The sequence below is a fragment of the Motacilla alba genome, chromosome 14 (assembly GCF_015832195.1).
Source record: "Motacilla alba alba isolate MOTALB_02 chromosome 14, Motacilla_alba_V1.0_pri, whole genome shotgun sequence".
Lineage (NCBI taxonomy): Eukaryota > Metazoa > Chordata > Aves > Passeriformes > Motacillidae > Motacilla > Motacilla alba.
Genome location: NC_052029.1, coordinates 4,296,729 through 4,324,140, shown reverse-complemented (window position 1 = coordinate 4,324,140; position 27,412 = coordinate 4,296,729). Strand labels below are relative to the sequence as shown.

Sequence of the window (27,412 nt, the reverse complement as noted above, 5' to 3'; positions counted from 1 at the left end):
GTGAAAGTGATTTGCTCAGCTGCTCTGACAAACATCTGAAATCCAAGTGGTTCTAGTGGGCACACAAAATCAGTGAATCACCATTGACAATCAAGAGCTTGATGGCACCTTCCATTCATAAATATTGAATAAGAATTTTTCTTTATAGAAAAAAAGCTGGAACCTTCCCCCTTATCCCATCCTGCCACATTTGGGGCATAATTCCTTATTGTCTCTAAGCTTCACAGTAAACTCTATAAATAGGTAATGGTATCTGGAATTCCTGTCATGTTTGTCTGACCTCAATATATCTGATTTGAAGTTCTCAAGAAATCTAATTGTCACCAATTCTAACCTAAATACACTTCAAGCTTAGGTCAAATTTAAGGTAGGTCATGTAGGATCCTATTTCAATTCATTTGCAAAATGTGCATTGTTTTATGTACCTATGATGATAAAAAACAGGGCACAAAAGATGGGATACCTTCATTCTTTTTGTTGTTGAACGGGATGTTCAAAGGCTCTGTCAAACATTTTTGCTGGATGTGTTTAATCCTAGAGCTCTCAGACACAGCTTGGTACCTTCTTCCCACTTCAACGCAGTTTTCTGATGTAGTTATGAGGCTGAGACTAAACTAGGGCTACCTGAAAAAAGTAAAATCTAAGAAAAAAAAACCCTATTCTAACCAGGTTAGGCTGAATCCCTGTTAACCAGTCCAAAGTTTTATGCTGATGTAATAGCCTGGACTGGCAAAGAGATGCAATATATACAAGATGTGTCTAAAGAGAAAGCAGAACATCAAGGCTTCATTGCAAATATTGCCAAAGTTGATCAAGATCAGATTTCAATGTGTATTTTGCTGTTAAGGCACTGCAAGAAATGGTGGCTGTTTGAAAGAGAGGAGCAACTCACCAGAGGCACTGCTCGGAATGCAGCTCAGATTCTTGCTGACACATGGTACAGCAAACTCACTGACTGATCTGAATCCGGCTCTGCTCGGGAAATGGCTCTCTCTCTTTCAAACCAAACCACCACACTGGTGTTGGCAGGTGCTGTTATCTCAGAAATCAAGCTGAGAAATGAACCCCAACAGCCAAGTCCCACCACTCAGACTGAGGGGAGGATATGTCTCCATCAGTGAACCATTGCACTTGTTTGGCATTCCTGCATCCTGGTAAAAAACAGGGTACAGAAGATGGGATATTTTAATTCTTTTTGTTGTTGAACAGGATGTTCAAAGGTTCTGTCAAATATTTTTGCTGGATGTGTTTAATCCCAGAGCTCTCAGACTCAGCTTGTTACCTTCTTTCCACTCCAACACAGTTTCCTGATGTATTTGTATGCATTATATGTGTATCCTGAAGGCATTTTGGAGATTAAATTAAGAATGCAGCTGCAAATTTCATATTCATAAAAAATTGTGAAATTGGAGATGCATCAGGTACCAGAGAAATAAATACTTATTGGAAAGAGCTCAAAAATGTCTTTATGAAGGGATTTTGTGAAGAGAGTGGAAGGAAATGGAGGTAAAAACAAAGGGCTCAGAATTGCAGCTTTTAACAGTCTGAAACACTTCAGACCTAACAGGCTAGCGTTTCCTTAGACAATCAGGATTAAGTCCCTAAATACTTTCTTTCCAAAGACAAAGTAAAAAAAAAAAAAAATAAAATGGGTGTGACCCAATCTTATTTTTCTACGCAGTGTAGAACTTCTCCACCTGTGAGAATTGTGGATTCTTATACCTGGGCAAGGCATCCCCTGAGGACAGGTCTAAAGTTAGTGATCCTTGATGCAAAGGAATGGGGTGCATACAACAAGCAGGAAAAGGAAAAAATGCTCAGAAAGGGAAATAGAATCTATCATGCAAAGATTCAGGTTTTTAGGTGACAACAGCACCATTGCATTTCTTTGCTTTATTTTCCAAATAATCATATTTCCTGTAATTTTAAAATCACGAAGTGATAAAAAAGTTTTTAAAAGCTTAAAAGAATAAAATCCTTTCCATCCTCACAACTAAAAGTCCTGCACACAACAGTGACAAGTGAACCTGCTTCTCAAATAATGCTCTTATAGAACACTGCTGTATACTAGCTTAGTATCTCATTGAAATAATTATACACATAATTTAAGTGGTTCCTGCTGCCTTTAAAAGATGTCTTTCTATCATGGCAGACTTCTGCAAAAGTTATAAAGAGCAGCTCCTTTATAAGAAGAACACAAGTGCAGCATTTTCTGGTTCAGATTTCTGGATACCTTTGTTTTGGTTTGGTTTTTTTTTCCTGGCCTCCGAATGCCCATCAAGCCTATTTTACCATTTACAGGAAGAGCACGAGAACATCTCTTCAATGACAGCTGAAATGTGCTACATTTACTCCATTTTACAGCAAACCAGGAAAAAAACAAAAAAACCCAAAAAAACAAAAACAACAACCACTTTTTACTCAACTTTTAGTAGACCTGAAATGATTGAATTGTTCAGAGGCAGCTCTCACAGCAATGTGAGGTCTGGCAGAGCCAGGGGAGTGCATTTGCCTTCCCTGCACTCTCTCACTTCCCTAGGCTCCATCCTGGGGGCTCCAGGAGCCTGCAGCTCCCAGCAGCCTGTCCCACTCCTGTGCTTCAAGAGGAACACCAAAGCCAGCGTGGAAAAACAGGTGCTGTGCCCCCTCCTCAAGCAAACTGAAATGATGTTCCCAGCTGATCACCCTCCTTGAGTATGCACCAATTTTGCTGAGAAGCGTTAATTTTCAAAAAAAAAAAAAACATATTATACTCATTTCAAATATGGGAAAGGAAGCACGGAGAGGTTTCATGATTTGTGCAAGCTCCTCAGGGGCACAGGAAAGCAGGATCCAATAATACTCATTTATAGGCAACAACTGAAATTCTCTTTTTTGACATTTGACAGTACATACAAGCAACATTAGCCCTCTAAAAAGTTCAAACCTAAGTATTCTAAATATAAAAGAATGGGATTACAAAAGTTATTAAAAACCTTTTAAAACAGGCTAACTTGTGGAATGCTACTTTCAGCTTCCCGAGGTTTTTATCCCTGTAGGACTTGCTCTGGCAGTTCTGAAATCCTAACCAAGATTCACAATATATTAATTTTCATCTCATTGACCACCTTGTCTAAAGGTGTGTGCCACTCACATGACAGAAAAAACACTCATGAAATCTTTATTTTACATTTCTGCTGTAGAAAAATGTGGAAATAATATACTATTTGAATATATCTGTGTTATTTCCTTCACTTTATAGAAGATCTATCCTTGATCATAAAGGCATGGAACAAGTGAAGAATTCTAGAACTTTCAGACTGTTTTGGGAACTGATCCACAACCCTGCCTAGAACACATCCCTGTCTCTTCTCCTGGAAGAAACAAATTAAATTGGTTACCTACAACATGCCTATTGTCAGGTTACAGCTCCTGGGGTGCTCTGAAAAATAAAATTCTGCTCATTGAACTTCTTTCTATTTTTACATATACTCCAAACATGCTGCTCTCTCCCTCCACAGAGAAAATCTTATTTTACAACCAAGTTAAGAACTTTCTTCAGTGAAAGCTCAGAAATCCACACCAATTTATTCACATCAGACTCTGCTCAGTACTCCTTTCCATTCAACTTCATACCTCCAGTATGTCAACTTAAATAGTTCTAGGGAATATAATAAAATAGAACCAGATTTATATCCCCCAGCATAGTCTTTAAACCATATTCTGGACTGCCTGAATAAACAAATATGATCATCTGTATGAACTTCTGTGGGTTAGTATTTCAAAGCAGCAAAGTCACAGGAATGGATGTTTAAAATTTACCTCATCTGCCCCACCTCAGAGCTATAAGCTACAGCCAGCAGTTGAGAGTTAAAAGAGCAAAAGAAAGATGCCCTTAACCTCTACGAGTTTCTGGAAGCACATCCACTTTAATATGTTCATGCTCCATGTCAAACATCCCCCCTTAAAAGAATTTCATGCCATGTATTGCATTCAATATTGCAAATATAAAGTATCTGCTAACATTTAATGGCCTCTAGGTATAATCAGCATAAAACCAGCATAAAAGAGACTCAATATGAATACGAAATGTTTAAACCGAATGTGATGGAGCCACATGGGGAATCCTGCCACACACGCTGTCCTTTCTTCTAGGAGGTCCTTCACTGCCCTTGTAGGGGGTACAGCAAAATGATGCGGAAAAGAAAAGAAACCTAAGCACCATGATGCTGCAGCAGCGTTTAACCACAGCTTCAATGAAGCCAGCTTTGATCACTTCAGAGGGAAAAGCAATGACCTGTCCTTTCAGGAGAGCCTCTCCTCTTTTGATCTGAGCCTTGCGCTCATTTAAACCGAGTTCCAAGTGTTAGTGTCTTATTTAAAACTCAGTTATAAAAGTATCGTACAAACAGCTAAAAATTCATGACACTCACAAATCCCACTCCAGTTACTTTAGACTGTAGCTGTGTTCAGTGGGCAACGTTGAAAGATGCCAGAGGTAGGTTCTAATGTGCTACAAAATCTGCAGCAGGAAGTGGCAAATACTGTATAGATCAGCTGAAGAGAACCAAAATATTTATCTATTATTGACACACTAAATAGCACATCTGCCAAGAGCTCAATTATCATTTCTGCCTTTGTCCCAGGATATTAATATCCATGTTAATGATAGATAGGTAGGATATACAGCTACCTTGAAAGGTTACACAGCTACCTCTGAATGCCTAAAAGCAGAGGCTGTATTGGAATTACCCACAGCAAATCTATTCTAAGTTATGGAAGATAATGACACTCATAATTGATTTATAAATATATATATATATATACACACATATATATATCCATTAAAACTGGAGTAAAATCTGCCTATTTATTTCAATTCAACTAACTGATAAGAATAATTTTTGGTTTTGCAGACCTCAGGTAAAATTCCAGTAAAGATAAATTAACTCTTTCTCTTCAGAGTGCAAGACAAGAGACATCCGCCTGGACAAGATTTGGGACAATTAAAAATAATGATCACTGATATTAAAGATACATAATCCTAAAAATAAATGAATCCTTAAAAATTCCTTTAATATTTCATGACCGACCACTATTACAAATAATGTGCCAGACATCTGGATTTTAGGTAATTATTCAGCTTTTCCTAAAATTCACCATCTTTACACCTCTGAGGCTTCTTCCAGCTACCATTAAGAAGATTCAGATCCCAAATTCAGACTGTAAACTGGAAATATTTCTGAATTTTTCCATTGTTTGGGTGCAAGGCTGTACTCTGCATTCACCCCAGCCTAAAATCTCCAAACTGATCTCTACAGGAGACATCATGTTTTCCTTCTTTTTAGGCATGGATCCAGCACTGTTACATTTAGATCTAAATCCTAGACACAAGTTAAGTGATTCTATGATTCTAAGTGCTGCGAAGATGCCCAATAAATTTATCCTAATAATTTTAAGAACAGATGAAAATGCCATTAAAGTTACACCTAAATTACAAGTTATTCCTCATTTTCCCAAGGCTGAACTCACAATTTTTAGTCTGCATCTACTCAAGACAGAGCAATTCCCATATGACACTCCACAAGCCAGAGCTTGCTTTCTCCTACACCAACTTCTTGTCATCTTAAGATTGCTACCTGGAAATTAAATAGTACAATCCTTAATTTGCACCATTTCCAAGCTCTCCCTCTTTTTCTCACTCAGCCACCTTTACATTTTCTATAATGATCCAGGGATTTATTTCAATATGCAAAAGATTAGTCTTTTAAAGACTTGTTAGTCCTTTAAATTATATCTACTTGATATAAGTTCTTCCATAAATTCATCTGGATTTGACTTTTTTTCAGTAGTAATTACCTGTTGTTCAATCACTCTTATCTGATATTTTAACACTTCTAAAAGAAGCAAGATTGACTCTTTACATCACACAATTTACAACTCAGTCCTGTAATGTACATTACATTCCTTGACCTGCTGAAACCATTTATTGCACCTCTGCTTTTTGCTATAATTTTGGGGCCTGAATAAAGAAAAGAACAGATTTCTCTACTCTTGTATTTGATTGGTACCAGCGACAAATGAAATGCCTCATCTGTACCAAAAGTTTAAACCCTGCTTTTTGAAATCTCTGAACACTGAAAAACAACAAAACATAAGGTCTTACCTACCACAACTCCATCAAGAGTGCACAGCATTACTGTGTAGCCATTTCCACATCTCAGGACTCATTTTCAGTATTAGCATGCATTAAACAGCAACAAGGAGAAGTTACTTTGCACTTTTGAACCTGCTCCCAACATGAATTTCTGAAGAGAAGTTTAATCTCTTCATAACTGTCTCAACAATACCATGGCCAAAAGGGGAAGGTATGTCAAAGCCAAAGCCACAAGATGGAATAAATGGGAGGAGCGTGAAATGTTTAAACGAACTGTGAAAATGTTCTAACATTTCAAGATGGCTAAAAAGACTCTAAAGTTGGGTTAAACACAGTTCATATGCAATTAATGGCTTTAGGCCCTGTGATCCTTCCAACCTAGGGACTCACACTGGATTTGAAAGAGGAGTTCAGATGTATGGTACTTAGTTTCAGAAAATCTGTTCCTCATTGGGTACCTGTACTTTGGGTGACTTTGATTTTGGAAAACTGCAGATTTCACTGTTAGCAAATTCATAACACTTCATAAAACTCCTGGAACAACTTCAGGACTGAGAGCACTTCAATCCTAGAGGGAGGCAAATTTAACCATAAGTAATGAAAGGAGAAAACCTTGTCACCTCCCCCCTGACACCCCAGCATTACAGAATGCACAACTGTAGCATCTTGCTACATCAAAAAGGGTAAAATACTTGAGGCACTTAGCCCGTTGGCAAATTATGCTTGGGGATTTCTAGATGAATGACTTGTGTCTATGTTTACAGCCTTTCAGCAGAGTGCTCACTGTTTACTCTGGAATTAATCCAGGTCCATAAAACTAGTGATACATCAATGTAACAGATGTGCTTAAGTAACTCTGCATTATAAGGAGATCTGCTTTAGTTACAAAAACTCAATAACCAGTTTAAGATAATTTTGACAACCCCACTCTGTAACTTACCAGTCCCTACTGTACTGATTCCTGTTAGTGGACTGGCAGTCTCTTGTTCTAATGATTTCATCATTTCATTATTTGTCTCTTAAAAGTATTTAAACTAATAATGACAACAGTGTTGGAGAATAATGTCCTAGTCCTTGACATAAATCTAAATTACTCCTATAATACCACTATGTTGAAAGCAATTTAATTTGTGTTCACCTCATATTTACAAAATGCTGGAATGTAAATAAAGTTCCTTGATCTTCAGGACACAGGACGGAGCCCAAAGCAATGCTAGTGCTGCTCTCTAAAGGACCAACACAGCAATAAAATGCAGGTGTTGTTTAACAACTGCTAATGCATTTAGCTTTAGAGGCTTTGTTAAGAGGTCACTGTCATTATCCACTTTTCCAATAAGTGACTTGCTTGCAACATAACTAGGAATATTTGAGTTGAAAGTTTCTGAAACATGTCAGAGCTGCTTCAGAGAAGGTGGTGTGAACAGGCATGTGCTAAATACAAAAAAAAAAAAATCTACTTCAGAATGCTTTCTTTTTTTCTTTGATGTCTCTGTTGTGAAACCTCTATAGTGTTGAGCATGGAGAACTTTCCTCAAAGCTAATAAAATCATTGAACTGATAGCAGTAGATAGCATTGAACTGATAGCAGGTAGAACTCTGGCATCCTAAAGAGGGCACTGACAGTTTCTGCTCTCCAGTTTGAAAGGTCTCTGTGTGTGAACTTCTGTCCCACCAGAAAAGGCCCCGAGTGCATCTTTCATCCCATCTAAGTTCAGGGGCTTGGCACGCAGACAGCTCTCCACATTCAGCTCAGTAACATTATATACACATTGTCTTAATCTCATTCATTTTTAAAAGACGCAGGTAGAACCACTGCAGCTTTCATTATGTGAAGAAACAAGGTGTCAGATGCAAGCAAGTCTCCCATAAAACAGCATGCTTTGGGGTTTCCCAAACTCTTAGGCTGGTTTTGACCGGAATCTAAATTTTAAGCATGATGAAACCCGAGGACACCTGAGCCCTTAATGTAAATAGATGCATTTTGAAATGATACATATTTGTAGTGAGTGGTCACGCTGTGCTGTTACTCTAACTATAATATTCCTGAAACGCCTTTACAAAGCCAGCTGGAAACCTTGACATTTCATCCATATTGTTATTTATATACATATTTACTGCTGCCACCTGCTTGCAACTTGGCTCACACCACAAAGCAGTACGTTTCCCTTGTTTCATTATACTTTGACATTTCACTAGAACTACAGAGCTGCCCATTTCTCAGTTTCCAATTGCTCTGCAGCCACTCTTGAATTATATTGGCTTAGTAATAGAATAAAGATCTTTCTCCGTGGTAGCACTAACCTCTCTTTTCCGTACCCAGATGGTACAAATCGCTGCTGGCACGTTTTACAATACTAGCACAGCTTCTGCTGCCTAAATGAACCCCCATAAACCCCACAGAGCGAGATTAGATTAGGGAATTGGGAGGTGAGGAGGAGGGCTGGCCAGTGGGCTCGGCTGAACGAGATAAGGGTTTGGTACAGGCTGTGTGTGGCTGTGATGGAGCAATCTTACACTGAATGCTCAGTGAGCCTGTTCCTAGGGAAGAAAGCAAAATTAGCCAACAAAGTTAATAAACCTAATTTCATCATCAGTACCACAACATGCACTTTTACTATTATGCAAATAGCTGAGTTATTTGATAGCCCTGGTGCCTCACAAAAAGGCCAATTTCCAAGGAATCATGCTGGAAGGAACAGTCACCAGGGGACACCCAGATTGCTCGAGTTTACCTTTGTTCTGCCTCGCTCAGACCATGCAGTGCTTGGGCCAGCTCTGACACTTCTCAAGAAGGCTGATCACCCCTGTCCATACCCTCAGACATCTAAAAACACATCTGAATTTGCAGTCCCTCTGTGCATATCCCAGGAGGAGCGCTGGCAGCTGAGCGTGGTGTGATGGGATGGAGGGAAGAGGCCCTGGGAGAGCACTGAACCAGGCTGCTCTGCAGAACAGCTCACTTGGGCCAGTCTGCTTGACAGTCAAAAAGTGTTTCTCTGTTGTCAGTCCAAGAGTTTTCCAGAAGCCATTTGAAACCTACAAATGGAAATCTACAGCCTAAAAATCTTTACATGTGACCCAAATCTTCCATGACTTCACCAAAGTTATATTGCTTTACATTTAACACAGGCTAGAACACAGCCTAGCATACACATATATAATTCATCTTAAGGAAAATCCTCTAGGTGTTCAGTATTTATGTTTCAGTATTTTTCAGTTACTGAAAACCTCTAGGTTTTCACTATTTAACACTAAAGTTGAGGAGAAATATATATGAAAGAAAGATAACCAATATATTAAAAACTATTGTAAAACTATGGGCATTTGGCATTTGCATAAGCCACAGAAAAACTACTTAACGTGTTTCTAAGAAAACATCTGCTCTGTCTATTTGTAAACCCTGTTCCTATGAAGAGAACAGAGGAAGGCTTCTTGTGCAGTTAAAAGGCCAACAGTTACAAAATTACTGCAGTAAGGGACAAAAAGAAGGAATGTACTGTAATTTTTCCAGCCCCTAAATTGACAGGGCAATTCTGTTTTTCCTGCTGATTGAAAAGAAACTTCATTAAAAAAAAATCCAAACCTAAGTTCACTTCGTGTTAGAGAGCAAAATTTACCTCAGGTTGCACCTCTAAATGAAACACAACACAGTAACTAAGTGAAGGGCTTTTTTTAATTGTTAAAATCAATTTAGGACTATACTAAAATTATCAGAACTACACATGAAGCACTGATTTTTGCTGCTGTCCTGATGACAACCGCATCTCAGGACAGAACAGGAAAAGGCAAAGACTGGTCATTTCTCACAAGCCACAGGCAGGAAAACAAAACACAAAAAAACCACGTGACTGAAGAAAACAATCTTCAGTTTGCAAACCTCATTTGTGTCTTAGCAGAGAATGAGCAAATTCACTTCATTCAGCCTCAAAATACAGGCCAAATTTCAAAACACAGCTTTGTTTCTTGCTTTTGTTGAGGCCCTGCAGAAAGTAAATGTCTTTTTAAAAACCAATCATCTCCTCTGAGAATTTGGCTTTATAAAAACCGCCAGGTGAGACAAGAGGACTTGGTTGTGCTGCTGAAGATGATCAGGTACACCTCAGCTCACCAGGGACAAAACCTCCACACACATCCTTCCTGACAGAACCCCAGCTCCTGGGAGGAGAAGCCAGCACACATCTGCCCCAAAGTGATCCCCACGGATCTCCCAGGGAATACACAAACGCTGAGGAGCTCCTGCCCCAGCCAGGGGATGGAAACCTGCCTGCCAAGCACTCAAAGGCACTGCTGGGGGCAGGGGAACCTCTCGCGCTCTGCCCAGGAACCCAAGAATGTGAAACTGAGCAACAGCGCAACTGGAACGCGCCGTTTCAAAGCTGCTTCTCCTCTTTAATCAACCCCTCCAAAAGCAGGTCTAACGGGAATGAAGGATTATTTTCCCTTGCAGTGTGCCTCCAGTCCCTGTCCTTCAGAGCAGCTGACACTGTGCTCCCCAGAGAATGTGGGAATGCTTCCCTGTGCTTGTGATCCTACTCTTGGGGCTGGCTCAGAGCAGCACTTGAAATCACCAAGAAAAATCACATCAATAAAAATTAGCAACAGAAGCTGATTATTTTAGTCTTCTTCAGAAATGACCTGATCAACAGAAAACCTGACTTCAGGTTTTGCTTTTATCTAGAAGAATTTCCTTGTGTCTTTGAAGAGTGTTAAATGCTTCTGTGATGACGCCTCTCTCCCCCTGCTGTTTTGCTTTTGAGATAGAGAAAATTTAAGAGAACTTTATTCCCATGAAGCTTTTCAAACATTGATTTGGAGACAGAGCTGAAATTCTAAATTTTAAAATGAAGGGCAGACTTTCTCTTCAGTCAAAGTAGTTATAGTATCCATCTGAATCAATAAGAGAGCATTTTTTGCACATCTCCTAAATTCTGTTCCTGTTTATAGAACCACATATCTGTGGCAAATTCAGCAGAAATTGCTTGGTTTAATTTCTAGCTGTAAGAAAAACAAATGCAGACACAGCAGGAGGCAAGGAGGGGAGAGCTGTGATAAAATAGGTTGAAGACTTGCAAAGTACTCAGGATATCCGAGGAAGACCAGTGAAGCAGTATGATGTGACCTATTATAAAAGTGGAAAAAATAGGTTTGGAACTCTGCTATTTGACATAACTCCAAAATGTAGCAGTGAGAGCAGAAATTATACACCATTTACTAAAACCCTACAGTGAAATATTACTGCTCTTTATACATAGTTCATGAAACAAAGCTCACCAGAACCTTGATGTGAAAAATTCTGGAGTGCTCTGGTATTACACAAAGAAAACACAAAACATTGCTAAAACTGGAACAAAATAATTTGAGATTTTGATTCAGATGCTCATAATCTCATTTGATTCACAGATCTGTCGTTTCTGGCTGATGCCACAGCAGATGTCTTGTTAGGAGGTCACTTTACCTACACTGACACAGCATCTACTCAAGATCTACATCTATTAAAGTTAGTTTTAGTTAGGAACGGTCTTTACAAGTATATTGACTCATTTTCTCTTCTGTAATACCACACACATCTGTGTTACCATGTTCTGAGATCCTCCCCACTTTTTTCACAAGCCATTTTAGTACTTCTCTGCAGTTTTTGCTCATGTGAACATACAATTTCCCCAACCTATTTACCTTTTAAAGACCAAGTATTAGAAAAAGAAATAAGTAAGAATTAGATTAGGAAAAAAAAAAGAAACAAAAACAATGTATGCATGGGAGAAATAAGAAGTAGCAGCAGGCAAAAAAAAGAGGATGAAATTAAAACAAAGGAAAAGAAAATGTTGTACATGACATAGAACATCTTGGCTTCATTTACCATGACTTTGCTTTTCAATTAAATACCATGGAGACATGAATATATATTAAACACGATAATCCTTGAATTACCTGATGAATGCATTTCTGCTATTTATACTTAAAAAAATGAGAAAATGGTAATGCAATTGTTAATCAGTTGCTCAACTTTATGAAGTATCATAATTTTAAAAGAATTACATCTTAGTTAATTATTTTAATTTTTATTCCCACTAAACTAAAGTACTCTTTAGTTTAACTTTGCAAAACCCCAACAATATGTATTTATCTTCCTTCCATCATATAATTTAAAAGAAAATTATATAGAAGACAAGGAGTCAAATTGCACTTGAGGAACGATGTAAGATGTTAATTCAGCTTAGAAACATCACTTTTCAAAGAAGTTATGTTTTTTCTACACTTGCCAGATAATATTTATGCAGTAGAAACAAAACTTTCAAGCAGTTAAACTTTCACACTGTAGTCTGAGTGTCAAAAGATGATGTGAAATTCAGTAAAGGAGATGAAACCACATTTTTGTAACCACTTAATCTTGTTGGATAAGTCAAACCTAAGAAACACTTTTCTTATATAGTTCTTAATGGTAATACTTGACAAAACAGAAACATCAAAAAAACCCTCTCAAATTGGAGAGAATGTCAAAAAAAGTTCTATTTTCCAGAGCCAACAAACTGCTAAAAGAACACAATGAGAAATCCATGCTTAGACTACCAAGAGAAGGCTTAGAACACAGAAACATCAAATGCTGAATGAGTTTTTTACTCCACCTGTGCATCAGAACAAACACAACGTGGTCCCTGCAAGCCCGACCGCCCAGCACAGGCTCTGGAAGTGACCACACCTGGCTGCAACCACCACCCCTCACTGACCAGTAACACCAGGTGAGAGCAACTTGGAGAAGGCATCATCTGCTGGCCACCAGGTCCCTGCTCCTGACAAGCCTGGCCATGCACACTTGCTCATTTATCCAGGTTTGTCAGTACAAGCAGCATGTGGCATGTCTTCTATTAGCAATCAAGTCCTACAATCCCTATTGACAAGACGGACAACAATCCACTCTCGTAAAAGATTCATGACACAACTTTGCACTCTCTACTGCTTGCTTTCTCATAAAACCAGTGCAAATCCCATCAAAAATTTAGCAGAACCCCTGCCTCATCTGTTTAGGCCTGAAGCTAGTTGCAGGGACAACTCATTAGGGACAAGCTCATTAAAACCAGCCCTGGAGCAAAAGCAGTTTGCAAGTCTCCTCATTTTTATTCACTTTCACCTAGCCATTGCAGCTCCTTGTGCTTCCCAGATACAGAGCTTCTAATGATAAGCAAGGCTGTTTCCAAACTCATGCTACACCAAATGCAGCTCCTTCTGTACTCCAAAGCTAAGAGAGTTCTGTTCGTTTGCAGGGCTTAGATGGTTCTGTGTGGAAAGGCAGCATCAGGAAACCCAGAGGATTCTCTTCTGAATACATTAGCAAAAGGAACTGTGAGTAACTATCAAACAGACACTAAAATCCAAAGAGAAATCAAGATGTGCAGAGCTAACAGTAGCAGATACACACATCCAAGGATTCAGTCACATGAGAGCGCATTTGGTATTTCATTTGATGGTTTTAGCACCTTTTAGTAGCTAAAATTGGCACAAATAAAAAAAATATCTTTTAAAATAAAAAAAGGATAGGGGAAAAAAACTCAGAATACATTTCCTTTCTCCTTAATAATAAAAATTGTTTAGATAAAGTCAGGGGGTTGGAGGTTGTTTACCTTTTCTGTCATTTGCAAAAGTTACTTTTGCCATGAGCACCAGCTGGGTAACCTCGCTAATATCTTCTGAATTAGATGTCTAAATTTAGGTATGGTAATAAGCAGCCCAGTTTCAAATACAAAAGGATTTGCAAATCATGGCTATCCACAGTTGTGAAGACTGGTGATCCTAGGGTGACTGCAGAGCTTCCTAACCTCTGTCACATACAAACAGAACTGCACAAGTCTGCCAGGATGGATTTGCACTCCTCGAGACCTGTGATAACAAAAGCTGGTGAGTCCTGCACAGGCCAATTTGTGCACCAGGAGAAGGAAAAAACTCATGGAGATCCACCCTCAAATTTGCTAAAAAAGGTCTTAGAAGAGCTTAATGCTGCCATGTGCATGGCACAGCTGTTCAGACACAGATACATGCCCAGATAATGCATCAGGCTTCTGAGGAGCGTCTGACTGAATTTGGGGGAGCAAAGATCTGCCAGCATAGCAAGTGTGCTCCAACAATTCCACAGATCAACTTTGAAAACCAACCAAATTCTACTTGCCCAGTTGTGCAGAAAACCAAGAATGTAACCAACAGTCCAAGAGAAGCAGCCCCTCATTCCACTGCAATCCCAGATGAATGGTTTTCATTTGCATTTCTGCAAGCGTGCTAATATTCTATAACGTATTTTCACCTTGCCTGCACTTTATACACAGCACTACAAACAGGATACTTTCTTATTCTTGCCAAGTTCATTCTGTGCTCAGCTTATGATGGTGTGCAACAATCTCACTGACAGTCTTCAGCCCATCACCCACGGCAGCACACCATCCAGGCCTGCAGTATTTTTCAAAGTCAAAATAAAATTAGAAAAGAAGATTATTTTGCTTTCCTTACTTCTGTCCAACTATGCAGCCAGAGTCAAAAGTATTTACTTAATGTGGAAGAATTAATTATTTGGAAGATCACAGGCCAAAACTGTCAAAGACTATAAAATCTGACATGCACAACCTTTCCTAACAAAAAGAATTATTGCCATGAAAACTGTTGCACCAATATAATTACTCTGCACTCTGTCAAGTGCCATGAGCACACAGCACCTCAAGACATGCAGGTAAACTGATGGGGTGTGAAGTTTATTTCATGCAAAGGCCCTTTTCTGGCTGCTCAAGACACAGCATCACTTACCCAGCATCAACAAAACCCCTGGCAAAGATCAACAGCCCTGCACACAATTCTCAGCTCTGAGTTAAACAAATCAGCCTCAGCTTGCACCAAAAGGGAGTAGGACCATTTAATGGGGAGTTCAAGGAGCAGCTTAGAAACCAGGAAAGCACAATTCCCCTTTTTGATTGCTTTTTTAGAGAAAAAGTGGCTGTCTCTCCATTCAACAGTCTGCAGTGGGGGCTTCAATTCATTTACATGCTTGAGTAAGAGGCACCCACACATTAAAATAAAGTCTTACTCAGAAACATTATTAACCACATTCTGTACAGTTTCCTCTGCTTCACTGTGCACAGGATGAAAGCTGCAACACCATTAATGTAATAATGCAAGTAGTGAAATAAACTTTTCTGAAAAATGAGAACTTACAGAGCAAGCTACTTAAATTTAAAATTAAAATTAAACAAGCTTTACCAAAAAAACCCCAACCCACTTTATCTAATCCACTTTGCAAGTTTCCAGCATTTTGAAAACATTAAAAGGGCCATGCTTATTTTTCTATTATTCTCTTGTGTCTCCATTAAAAAAGTACCTGAAGGCTGCGAACCTACATGTCTCATAAAACCTACTGCAGATATGGAAACTTCATAAGACATGAATTTGTAAAGAAGACAATGGCAATACAAATGCATTTAGAGTGAGAATAACAATGTTACTTTTGTCCTTTAAAAACCAATAAAATTTATCAAAAAAGCAGCTTAGCAACACAACTGAAATTCAAATGCTTTGAAATATAAATAAATATACATTTAATAACACTAGCTTTTTGATTCTCAGACAAATATTGGAAGACTTTATGTAATCTAACAGCTTTTCAAAGCCCCCTTAGATATAATTCTGCTTTTAAATTTAACTATAAAGTGTGAGAGGAGTGGAATACGACTCATTGCCACATTAGCCCTACTTTTTTTCTCAGCTATTTTCTTAGAAAAACAAGTGATTTCTCAGCTTCCAAGTAAACCATAAAATATGAGCAACTTCAGTGTAGAGCACTTAGAAAAGATGCGAATGCATCATATATGTCACTTACTGTGTGGGGGGAAATCTGAAAACAAATAGCTCTGATAAGGTTTCATTACTGCAATACTGAGTGTTAACAGCATAATATCAATAAAACTGAAAGATGCAAATAGGTAATTTGGATTAAGCATTTGGATTACTTGTCATTAGTTATTAAGTCTTGCTCCAAATGAACTTGCTCTAAGGCATTAACATATTTGCAAACACCGTGACTTCTTTTCCTGACAGAAGTGAAAACACACCGATGCCATTAGAGATGAATTTAGTGTGGGTCCTCCAAGCAAAAACACAATTGAGTTTCATTACTAACACAACTTTCCCTCATTAAAAATTCCAAACAAACAGGTGTTTCACACTAGGCCTACTTCTAAAATTGCTTTCTTTTTATTCCCAGGGATACATCAAGAGCTGAGGGAGAATTCATGCAGTATAGATCAGTCAGGCATTGACAGCACATCACACTTTGACAAGCTGCTTGGCTCTGTTTAAAGTCTAAGTTAGGCCTTGGCCCATCAAGGCCATGGCTATTGAATTATTGACAGCCTCTCGCTGTGGCGCAAAGGGAAAGAGTGCTACAGCCTCGGCTCTGCAAAGATGAAATGGAAACCCTCTCTGAAGCTTACTTTAGCGCGTTAAAGGAGTTTTAATGGTCTTGTTTAAAATTCAGTAAGAGAATATATTACGCTGATTATATTTTCACCGGCTAAACAAAAAGTTTGGGATGCTGGGGAGATTATAAATGAAAGGAAAACTACACAAAGTATAAACTTGATCTACGCCAAGGAGATGACTTCTGCTGAATCCCAAACTCACACCAAATCCTTCAGCTTGACATACCTGACAATTTTCACCATTCTGTGCTGTTATACCTGGCACAGGTATATACTGTTTACCCTGTATCAAGGGTAAACACTGATGTGGAGGTTCATCATCATCCCAAAATACAGGCTGGCTTTTGTATTAGTTTACTCCCTCTCAAGCCATTTAATCTGCAAGCCAATGCAATGGCCAGTCCATGTTCCCAGTTTGCCAACCCCAATAGTTCTCTCTCTCTCTTTTCCTTTTGGGTTACCGGAAGTGCACCAAGGGGTGTCAGTAAGGAAGTGACCACCCCAAGCCTGGTTTGTTTGTTTTTCCAGAATAACTCTTCTGCAGGGTAAACCACCATTCCTCCACAACTAGCTCATTAATATTAATAATCCTCATATTCTTACATAATTTCTTTTCTTCTTCAAATTTATACCTGCCAAGCTTTACTTGCATTTTAATAGCTGATGTCAGACAAGCAACAAGCAGAAAGTTCCATCTCAGGACTATAATTTTAAATACAATGAGACTCACATCAACTGTCTCATAGACACACGGAAAATTATTCCACGTGGACTTCCAAAGTGCATCCTAAAAGCTTCAAAGAATGAGGTTTTTTTTAAAGAATTTAAAATGATGCTCAGGGAGGGGAGAGGTGGGAGGGTGTTAAGCAATTTGTCTAATGTGACCCTATACTCATTTCTCCAGCATCACTTCCAATATGCTGCCTCCTGTCAAATCAACAAAGAGAGCCAAACAGCACATCTAAATTTGTGTTCATTTGCCTTCTGCAGGATTATCTTTGCCACGTCAAGCATTATAAGTAAATCAAAGATGCTTCTCAGGGGCTGTAAAAGTGGGGCTAATCTCCAGACAAATATTTAGAAGGCAGCTTAGCCTGTTCTGGCTTTAATCGTTTCCAACTGATTTGACTTTTTCTAATTACAGCCTTTATGTTACAAAAGCCATTTTTATGTTGCTGAAGAGCAGTTTCACTGCAAATACATGAAATTTTGCTGAGTTTCTGTTCCCATGTTGATTATGGAAATGGTACTCTACAGCCTTCCTCTAATTAGAAAAAACACACTTCACACAGCATCAACAATTTTTAACATTAATAGCAGAGTGACAGTGTCCTTTTGTGTGTCTCTAAGTAACATCTCAAAATATGACACCACAAAGCCACCGTATCCCACTTGGGTATCATACCAGCAGCAATTTTCATATTTTTGCATCTTATATTTATTCAAACACAGAACAGCATCTTTGAAGAAGCTGTTTAGTAATTTAACCTAACAGAATAAGATAATTAAACTTCTGGAGAGTCTGTGTTGAGGCGCTTTCCCAACCCATGAACTTGAAAAATTCAAACACTCCCACACCAAGCAAATTAGACATCTCCTGTGACAAATCAGACACCATAGCTACCTATTACTTTTAGTATTTCCTTGCCTTCCTATCATTCCCCATAATGAACAGCTGAGATAATGTAGTTTTGCTTTTTTTGCCTTTTTTTGCATCAACTCACAGACGCTTCTGGCTGGTTAATGGAAATTTAACTGCAACCCAAATGCTGGGAACAACAGAGATCAAGGCAGAGGAGCCACAGAACACGTAGCACAAGTCCATTCCAAATTCTATACATTCCTAAGTCATGCCTCCCTAGAACAGGAAAGATCTTTTCATTTATGGTCAAATCTGAGCCCAGAAAAGCAGTTTTGATGAAATATAAATAAAGCATGTGATAATACAGATTATTTCTGCCATGACTTCATGCAACAGACAACTCTGAACACTGCAAACTTCCTAACTCTGTGCAGAAAGGATCAACAATAATATTGGGATACAATGGGAAAAAGAAAAAGAGGATTAAAGGACTAAAAGTTGATATGATTTTATTAGGTATAGAAAAAAATGCTATAGGAGTAAAACCTGAAGGAAAAGGCAACACTGAAGTTTCCATATTGGAGACATATGCTTAAAAATATGCACACATCACTTTCAATAGTGAGAGTGGTCGAATTAAACTGCTGTAGGGTGAAAGAGAACACCAGGCAGAACTGAGTTCCAGAAGGCATTTACAGCCTGACCTCTCTATGAAATAAGAGGCAGCACTAGCACAGAATCTTGCACAGTGCTGTGACAACAATGTCTCCAAGTTCCTTTCATTTCTCTGAAAAATTTAGACTTGCTGACACAATCCTGTGAGGTGTCAACAAAAAGCATTTATATGTCCCCATTTGCTAGAATGGAGGGCATCAATTACTCAGGCATCAATTTTGACTGCTTTATTATTCTAAAGACTTGTTCCGTAATAGCTTGTTATCCTTTTTGTAAAAATTAAAACTGTACTATTAATAACTTTTTGACAAGCCTTCAGATCTCAATTACATTAATAATAAATTCTTGGCTTTATGTGTGAGCTCCTCATCTTTTTCACCCATAACGAGTCTTTGTAAAATTGGCAAAGAAACTAGAAAGAAAGAAAAATACATGATAATCCTCAAAAAGAACTTTCTAGCCTCCTACTCTGTTCAGTTTGCAGATGTCCCAAGATGAGCAAGTACGCTGTACATTCAGTAACCCTTCTTGGTTTTATCGGAAGTTTTGGAATGTTGGAAGAACCTGAAGGAAAGCGCCCAGAAAAGCAGCTGGGAGCAGAGGGCTCCGTTGCTGTGTCTCTGCAGTGGATCCTGGGTTTGTGATCCAGAACAAGCAGCAGTGGTGGTTCCAGCACAGGAATGGAAAGAGCTATTTGTGTTCCAGGTACACTCACTCCTGAGCCACACAGCCTCCTGTGGGTGTTCCCCCAGAGCCCCCTGAGAGTCTCTTTCCCAGACTGAGTGTCAGCCAGGTACCAGAGCAGTGGGGATGGCAGACAGCCAAGAGCCTCTTCCTGACACACTGCACAGATCCAATAAAAGGGTTGGGTTTGTTGTTGTTTTCGGTTTTGGTTTTTTTTTTCTGAACTGCACATCTTCACTTCATTGCCCATTTTAACACTTACACGACATATTACATTGATAATCCTGCAGGTCTAGGGTGGAAACACTGAGGAACAGAAAGTTATAAACATGACTACTCCTCTACTTGAAATATCCTCCATTGGGCACGTTTTACACCAGTTCTGCAAAGAATGTACAGGGCCTGTTTGCAAACCAAATTTATTTTGGTTTGGACCAACACATTTCTCACGGGGCTGACTATTCAAGACACTGCTATCAAACCCATCAAAGAAGCAAAAATTCTATCAGTCTTACAGTTGTCCAAATTACAGCCCCAAAATTCTGCCATCTTTAGCTAACCTTCAAAAGATGAGACAGAATAATCTTTGCCTGTAGTTTTCACACTTCAATCTCTAAAAGTTAGCACAATCTCAATACTGTCCCGAAAAAATCTCAGGAAAGGACCAAAACTGATGCAAATGGGAGCAAACCAAAACCTTTTGGTGCTCTACAGAAAGAAGCATATATAATATTAGAATCAGTGAAACCAAGTCATTTTTTCCAAGGTATTAAAGACAAGACAAGCATTTTCAGAGGTGATTATCTTCCACTTGGATATCCCAGTACAGTCTGGCGTTTTCTATTGCTGTGAGGAAATAGACTCACTGCTGTGAGGAAATTGAGGTCTTGATGTGTCTGGGAACAGAATTATTAGCAGAGCCATGCTGACTGTACAAATTTTTTGGGTTTTTAAACCAGTTCTTCCTAAGGTAATCCCTCCTTAACAACACAGTTTGTTTGGGACTTTTTATTTTAGTAAATATATGTTTTCTCCTTCTCTCTAAAACACTAAAGAGCCAACATGTCATGTGTCTGCCTGTCAGGGATTGTCAGACAGGACAAGTTTGTTATTAGTGAACTCTGCATCTTACATATACAGAAAAAGTCATAAAAACATTCAGATACTTTTACAGAAATAACTTTGCAAGGAACAGAGGGGCTGAAGTTGATAAACAGTTACACATTTTAAAAGAAAAAAAAACTTCCAGATGTAGTGCAGATATTCCATCTTACAGTTTACATCAACATCTCTCTGCAGAGGATTGAGATAAAATCTTAGCAAAAGGCACATTATCTCTCATCTACTTATTACTTGGCCTTTGCTCCTGAAGAAGAATAACTTACCCAAGAACAAAATAAATGCTCTCAAATATTAGCAATGGGGTTGCTAGAATTTTATACCAAAGAACTACTTCCCAACAACAAAAAAAAAAAGGCCATAAATTCTATGTAGTTTTTAAGCCATACCATGAAATTAAAATATGAAAAATATCCTTGACATTCTTTAGAAGTTTTTTCATAAACTTGAATAATTTCTGGAGTCAATCAGTCATCAGAATAACTTCTGCCTTAGACTGTCAATATTGCTTGCTTACATAGGATTTTGTTTTGTTTTTGTATATACCAACTTCTGTAAGCTACCCATAGATAATTTCAGGAACAAAAAGAAAGAATAAAACAATGTGAAAATTCTGTATCCTGACATGTTAAATTAAAAAAAAAAAGGAAAAAAAGGAAAAAAAAAGGAAAAAAAAAAAGGTAAACCTTTATGTTATTGAGGAAAAAGAAAACACAACAGAGAAACACAACTTCAGACGTTTAGAAATAAAGCTGTAATGCATTCTACTATAAGCAATTCTTATGCTAATAGCGGGAGAAGAAATCTTCAAGGTTGAGACTCCATTTCCATAGCATCAGCCACTGTCCAAACACATATTTGCTGTTTAATTAAGAAAGGACTCACAATGTCCTACACAGGACATGCAAAGCTCCAAATGCAGCTCTGAGCTGTCCTGATTTGAATATAAATAAATGAGCATTTTTAAATATTATGTATGGTCAGAGGGAACACAAAAACCTTCTTGAATATACCCAGTTAATTTTGGGGTTTTTTTACTGCTTTTCCCTCTTTCCTTTCTCTAATATTGCCATGACTCAGCGAGGAGCTTGCAGGAGGGGCTCTTCCCAAAAGTGGTGCCAGTCCTGCAGCTGCTCCTGGCCCCCAGGGGCCTCTCCCACAGGTACCCCCCAAACCCGCACAGGGACAGGGGTGAACAAGGCTGGGGATTTGACTCTGGCCAAATTAACCTGCAGCAAACTGGTCAGCTGCACCCAGATAAGTTTCCTGACTGGTTCAGTGAGCAGCTGCACAAGCACTCACACAGGTGCAAGGAAGGGCAGGAGTTCCCCATCCCTTGCAGAGTTCCCTTATTTCCCCTGGGATGTTGGTGAGGATGCAGCCACATTTTTCCACTCTCCAGCAGAAGCAGCCAAGAGACTAATGGGAGGTACAAAGAGGAAGATGATTCTATCAGCCTTTTACTGATTGTCCTCTGGAGAGTGCAAACAGCAGAAGTGCTAGGAATGCTTTGGGCTTTTAATTTTTAATACATGCTCAAAAAAAAAAGTGGAAGTTCTCTAGGAGTTTATAATAAAGTACCACAAGAGCAGTCAAAATACCAGTCTTAGTTGCTCAGTCATATCACTTATGGAACCACTGGAGCCTGCCCTGCCTCCTCATCCCTGAAACTGGGCTAGCATGAACATTACGGGCCTGACTTCACTGAAGGACAGTCTGGGCCCCAGTAACAGCACTGCTCATTGCACTGCAATTTTTAAAGGCCTTTTCTTAGAAATGAAACTCTAAAACTACCTGCCAACCAGGTATCCTTAGATACACTAAAGCCTGGCCTCCAAAGGAGAAAGGAACACTAGTAACACCAAAGGTCACTGTCTGATGTTCCATGTCTGCATTACACACCATACTTCACTGCAATACAATTCAATTTTACTCTCAGAGACCAAACCGAATTTATTGCTGTGGAAATTGCCAAAGCAGAGTTCCCCCAACCCCCTCCCATTTACAAGTTTTCTCTTTTTTTTTTTTTTTCCTAAAACCACAGACTGTGAAAGCAGGACATCCCCATGGTATTGAACCAGCCATCGTGAGGCAAGGAAGTGCACTTGGAAGAACATCTAAGAGGGGTCCCTGCAGGAGAAGGAAAAGGTCCTGCACACCAATGCCTCAGCTCAGGGGGGCTGTGGCTGGAAACAGAGCTGGGCTTGGCTGTGGGCTCAGGGCACATGCCCCTGAGATTCCTGCACTCCTTGTCCCTGGGCACACCTGGGTTTTCCTTCCAGAGCCTGGGCACAGGAGGCTGTGCACACAGTTTTCATCCTGGCAGACTCACCAGGTGTCCTGAGCACTTCCCTGGAAGTAAAACCCACTTCCAGCCCCAGGCAGAATGTGGGATACCCACAGCACTCCCCCAGGAGAAACCCTGTGCTGCATTAGAGGCAACAGGGCATTTGTAGGACTCGAGGTAGGACTTTGAGGATGAGAGAACAAAACCCTGCAATGGCCAAATTCATAATTAATCTTTGGGAAAACTGGAAGCTGTTAATATAATGAAATCTGAATCCATTCAGATTTCATCCATCTCACACTATTTTTTTTCTCCCACCTTTACCCATCATTAAGAGTCTGGCTCCTTCAGGGCAGCAATTGTGTACCCTTCCATATCTATGCAGACTTTGCAAACTTCTGCAATCCCCAATTAAGCACTGTTCTACTTCTCTGCCACAACTGCCCCTTACCTCAAGCTTTCTAAAAACAGAAAAGATGGAAAGAAGTTGAACAAAGTTACAAAGTCTGTTGATATGACATAGAAATCTACTTTTTGGATAAATCTTTAAGTTTCAAAAATACATGCTTTCCCCTATCACATTTACTAGCTAACAACCAAAAATAGGTTTTGCCTGCATAACTGTGCAAATCTACAATTCCAGCTACCTCCACAGCACCTCAGAAAAATCAACAGTTTTCAACAAAAATGACACAAAACAACAGGAAACAAAGGTTATTTTTCAGTGTCCCTAAAAATAATGAATTGGCAGTATTTCACCCTACAACTAAAGCACACTATCTACTTAAATAAACAAAAATGACTTTAAAGAGCTGGACATTCAGCAGTCCTACAGACAGATGCCCTGCCAGTTCTCAGGGACGTGTAGCCAAAGAAGCTACATCAATTTTCTATGGTTCTGCATCCAGTACCTTCAAAAAGCATGAAACCCAATGCAGAAATCATTCTGAGAGGCCACTATTATTATTATTGTTGTTGTTGTTGTTGTTTTGCTTATGTTTTTACAATACCAGAAAGCTCATCAGCTTCTATATAATTGAATTTGTGATATTTTTAATGTGCAGTATTTGCCACATAAAGAAAAACCACAAATTAGTGTACAAAAGAAAACAGTCTATTCATGTCTTCCATTTCCAAGAGAAGACAAATGATTGGTGTTATGATAGGTGTTATTACTCCCTTATAAAAAATTATGGGATACATTTTTGCAGCCATATTAAAAATGAGAAACGCAATGTATAATTGAAGACAAAGTGCAACAACCAAAGAATAACAGGGTTCCTCAACAAAATGTTCCCTGCAAAATGGGGTCTGCAACAGAATTCAGTTAGGTGTAGGATTCCCTCATGGATCCAACCCCATTGCAAAGGATTTTACACAAGGTGGGAATTTTTGGACTAGCACACCTCATAATGGGAAAGTTTTTTTCTAGGTAGCTGACAGCTCCAGCAGGACAGCAGTAATATGTGAAAGGAAAAATAAAGAGCAGGAATTCTGCAGTGACCTGGTTCAGGCTTTGTTCCTGCCCTGTCTGCTTTGGGCAGCCAAATGAAAACAGACGCAAAACTCTGGCACTAGGATTTTCCCATACTTTGTATTTCTCTCAAAAAAACCCCAAAACCTAAACAAACAAACAACACCAAACAAAAAACAAACCCACAGAGCAAAGCAATGTTTATTGTTTTGGCAGAAAGCGTGTCTCAAGTCATACCAACATACACGACAGACCTGTGGCACATTCAGAAATGGACACATTTTACAATTCCAGGATTTATTCCATTTATTTGTCTATATGTGTGCACTGCATAGGAAATTATCTCTCAACAGCCTGAAAACAGAAAACTTTGTCCAGTTTTGTTTCTTCTTGTCCTGCAGGATCAAATTAGATCATTAGTTGTCATTACAGGAGGTATTTTTGAGGTGCCTGTGTCTCTTAATGGGATGAGCTGGCTGAGCCTGAGCCCACATGCAATCAGTGTGTGTTTTCCTATATTTTAGCAGTCCACTTCAAATTGTTAATGCATGCTAAAATAACTTGCTCACATTATGTTCTCTAAAGCACATAAATAAAAAATATTCATTAAGGTCTTCCTGAAACACACCTTTACCACCAGCATAGTAAACCTCAAGAATAGAAAGGAGATAAGGAACTTTAAATTAGAGCAGTTGGACGTTTTTCATATTGTATGCTACTACAGAAGTCTTTTAAAATCCATTCCTATAGTGTCTTTGGAACAATATAAAATAATCAACACCTCTGTCAATGGAGCAGCAAAGTATAAAACAGTGCATCTTTTAAAACAAAACTTATAATAGCCGAGAATGTAGGCTTCAGGGTGAAGATTTTGCATCATGCCAAGGAAATAATTAACCCGAATCTAATCCTCGATACGTTTTAGAAAGGGGTCAAAATAATAAGTAGTAAATATTTAGAAACTTGCACTGAGGCCTTTCATATTCTCCTTCTTGTAAATACCACTTGGAAAAGTTAACTCTCCATTTCACTGCTGCAGTTCTCACTTGTAAATGCATGCCATTATCACTTCAAAAGTATGACATCAGTTACCTGTCAGCAGGCTTGCAATTAAAGTAATGTTTAGGGAAAGTGGAGTCTGCTTGTCTATTGATGCAGAGCGACAATTGTCTGTGATTTAATCGGGGTTACAGGCATGTGCTGATAAAAGATGAGACCTGTTAGTGTCATTATTTTGCTTTTATCTTTAGGTATTCTGCTTTTTGTTTTTTTTGTTCTCTAATATTAAAAATGCTCACTGCGGTGTTTTAAAAGGAATCCCGAGTCGCATTAAAATAGCGCTGGAAGCTGCACACTGCGATTAGATAAAAGTGGCTCTAATGCATTAGGAGGTGTTGAGTTAATAGGAAAACAGCTTTGATTCAGTAGCCTCTGTCTGACGTGCCACTACAACAGAAGTAAAAAGGCAGTGGGCAACTCCCCTCTAATCACCTCCTGTTAGCTGCAACTATAGGCAAATTGCTGGTGAGGATTAAGTGGGGAGACTATCACAGGATCAGTGTCAAGCAGAAAAAAGACTCAATTTGTGAGCAATCATGACTCCCTAATCACTTCTCTGAGAGCTTTAGGAATTACTAACAGTAGTCTTTAGAAGCCTGGACACTTCATAAGCACCGACCTACAGAGATAAGGAATCGCTTCTGACCACAAAAGGTATGATTAGCACAGATGGAACAGTTAAGGATAGAGATAATAAAATAAATGATGGCTGCGAAATACCGAATTTGCCTTCACCTACACTGTACAACTTCAGATGACTGAGATTATGATATATGTGTGTCAACATTGTGACTGCAAGCTGAGATAAGCTGAGGCTTGTATGGTTTGGAGGCAGCATTAGAACAAATCTGTCAGCAGCAATGAGAAGAAAATGCCGTACTATTGCAACACTGTTCCACCTCTGAACAGTGGAGGAGATTCTACCCAGAACATATTTTCCAGCAGTTCCTACACAGTTATTACCTGTCGATTTTTTTTATTCCCAGCTACTCTTACCTGTAGTAAAAAATACAAATAAAATGAACAACGCAAACACCTGCTATTTAATTTGGAGACAATCTTATTGATATTGACTTCAATTTTTAATGTATTATAACCGTCCATTAGATTATAACGTTCAATAAAAACCACAAGCACTGGCTCTGTAACACCTGACAGATCTGTAATTGTAGGGGTCTAAAAATCAACATGCCCAATAAATGCTACCATTTTTGAGATTACAAAGTTTATTCTCCCTCTGCAGTCTGAGTTGCAAAGCGATGAGCTCAACTGCCCAATCAAAAATTACTTTTCCTACTATTGTTTTACAATACCTAATCCTTCAGCATCCAAAAGAACAAAATAAATGAATATTTAACCGTGCTGCAAAAGAAGTACAGCATAAGAGATTGTTCAAAGTAAGGCATTACTTGATCCAGGCACATCAGGCTATTGCTCACCGAGAGTAGATGGAAATGGGTAGCACATGCAAATGTCAAAATGAAACCTGACTCACAAACACAGTTACTGTTTACAGGCTTAAATGTGTTTCAGCCATAGAAAGGAGGTGTTAGAGTAAAATCAAAAACAGTTCTTGAGAAATAAAATGGATTATCACTGAGTCTCTGCTAAGAGCAAGCCACAGCAGTTGCAATGCTTTTGTTGCACTGTAAGCCAAAGTGTTCATGCACATCAAGACTTGTTGCCACCAACATTCATATAGAGAAAAGGGATAAAACACAATTAGGGCGCAGCAATCAATCAATGCCAATTCCTTCCACTAATGCACTGATAATCTCAGAGGCAATGAAAAATAAATAAGCCAAACAAAAAAGCTCTGCCCCGAAGTCTTCCACACATCTCGAACTTGAACTGGAAACAGCATTAACAACATTATAAACTACCTTCCAGGGACAAAACAGGCCCTTCCACAGCAAGGTAAGAATTCCCAACAAAGAGTAACTGA

The 27,412-nt window shown here is 38.9% G+C and overlaps 1 protein-coding gene across 42 annotated transcripts in view; it reads right to left on the bottom strand.

The window, feature by feature from the left end:
• Positions 1-27,412, bottom strand: part of RBFOX1 (RNA binding fox-1 homolog 1) — a 1,167,310-nt gene that overhangs the window by 153,142 nt on the left and 986,756 nt on the right. The window contains exon 1 of one of the 42 annotated variants that reach the window (XM_038151495.1): positions 27,351-27,412. This exon is cut by the window's right edge and continues 990 nt beyond it. The exons of the other annotated variants lie outside the window; for them this stretch is intronic. Within the exon in view, the coding sequence (XP_038007423.1) occupies positions 27,351-27,412 (62 nt within the window). The remainder of the gene's footprint in view (positions 1-27,350) is intronic. 42 annotated transcript variants of the gene reach the window in all.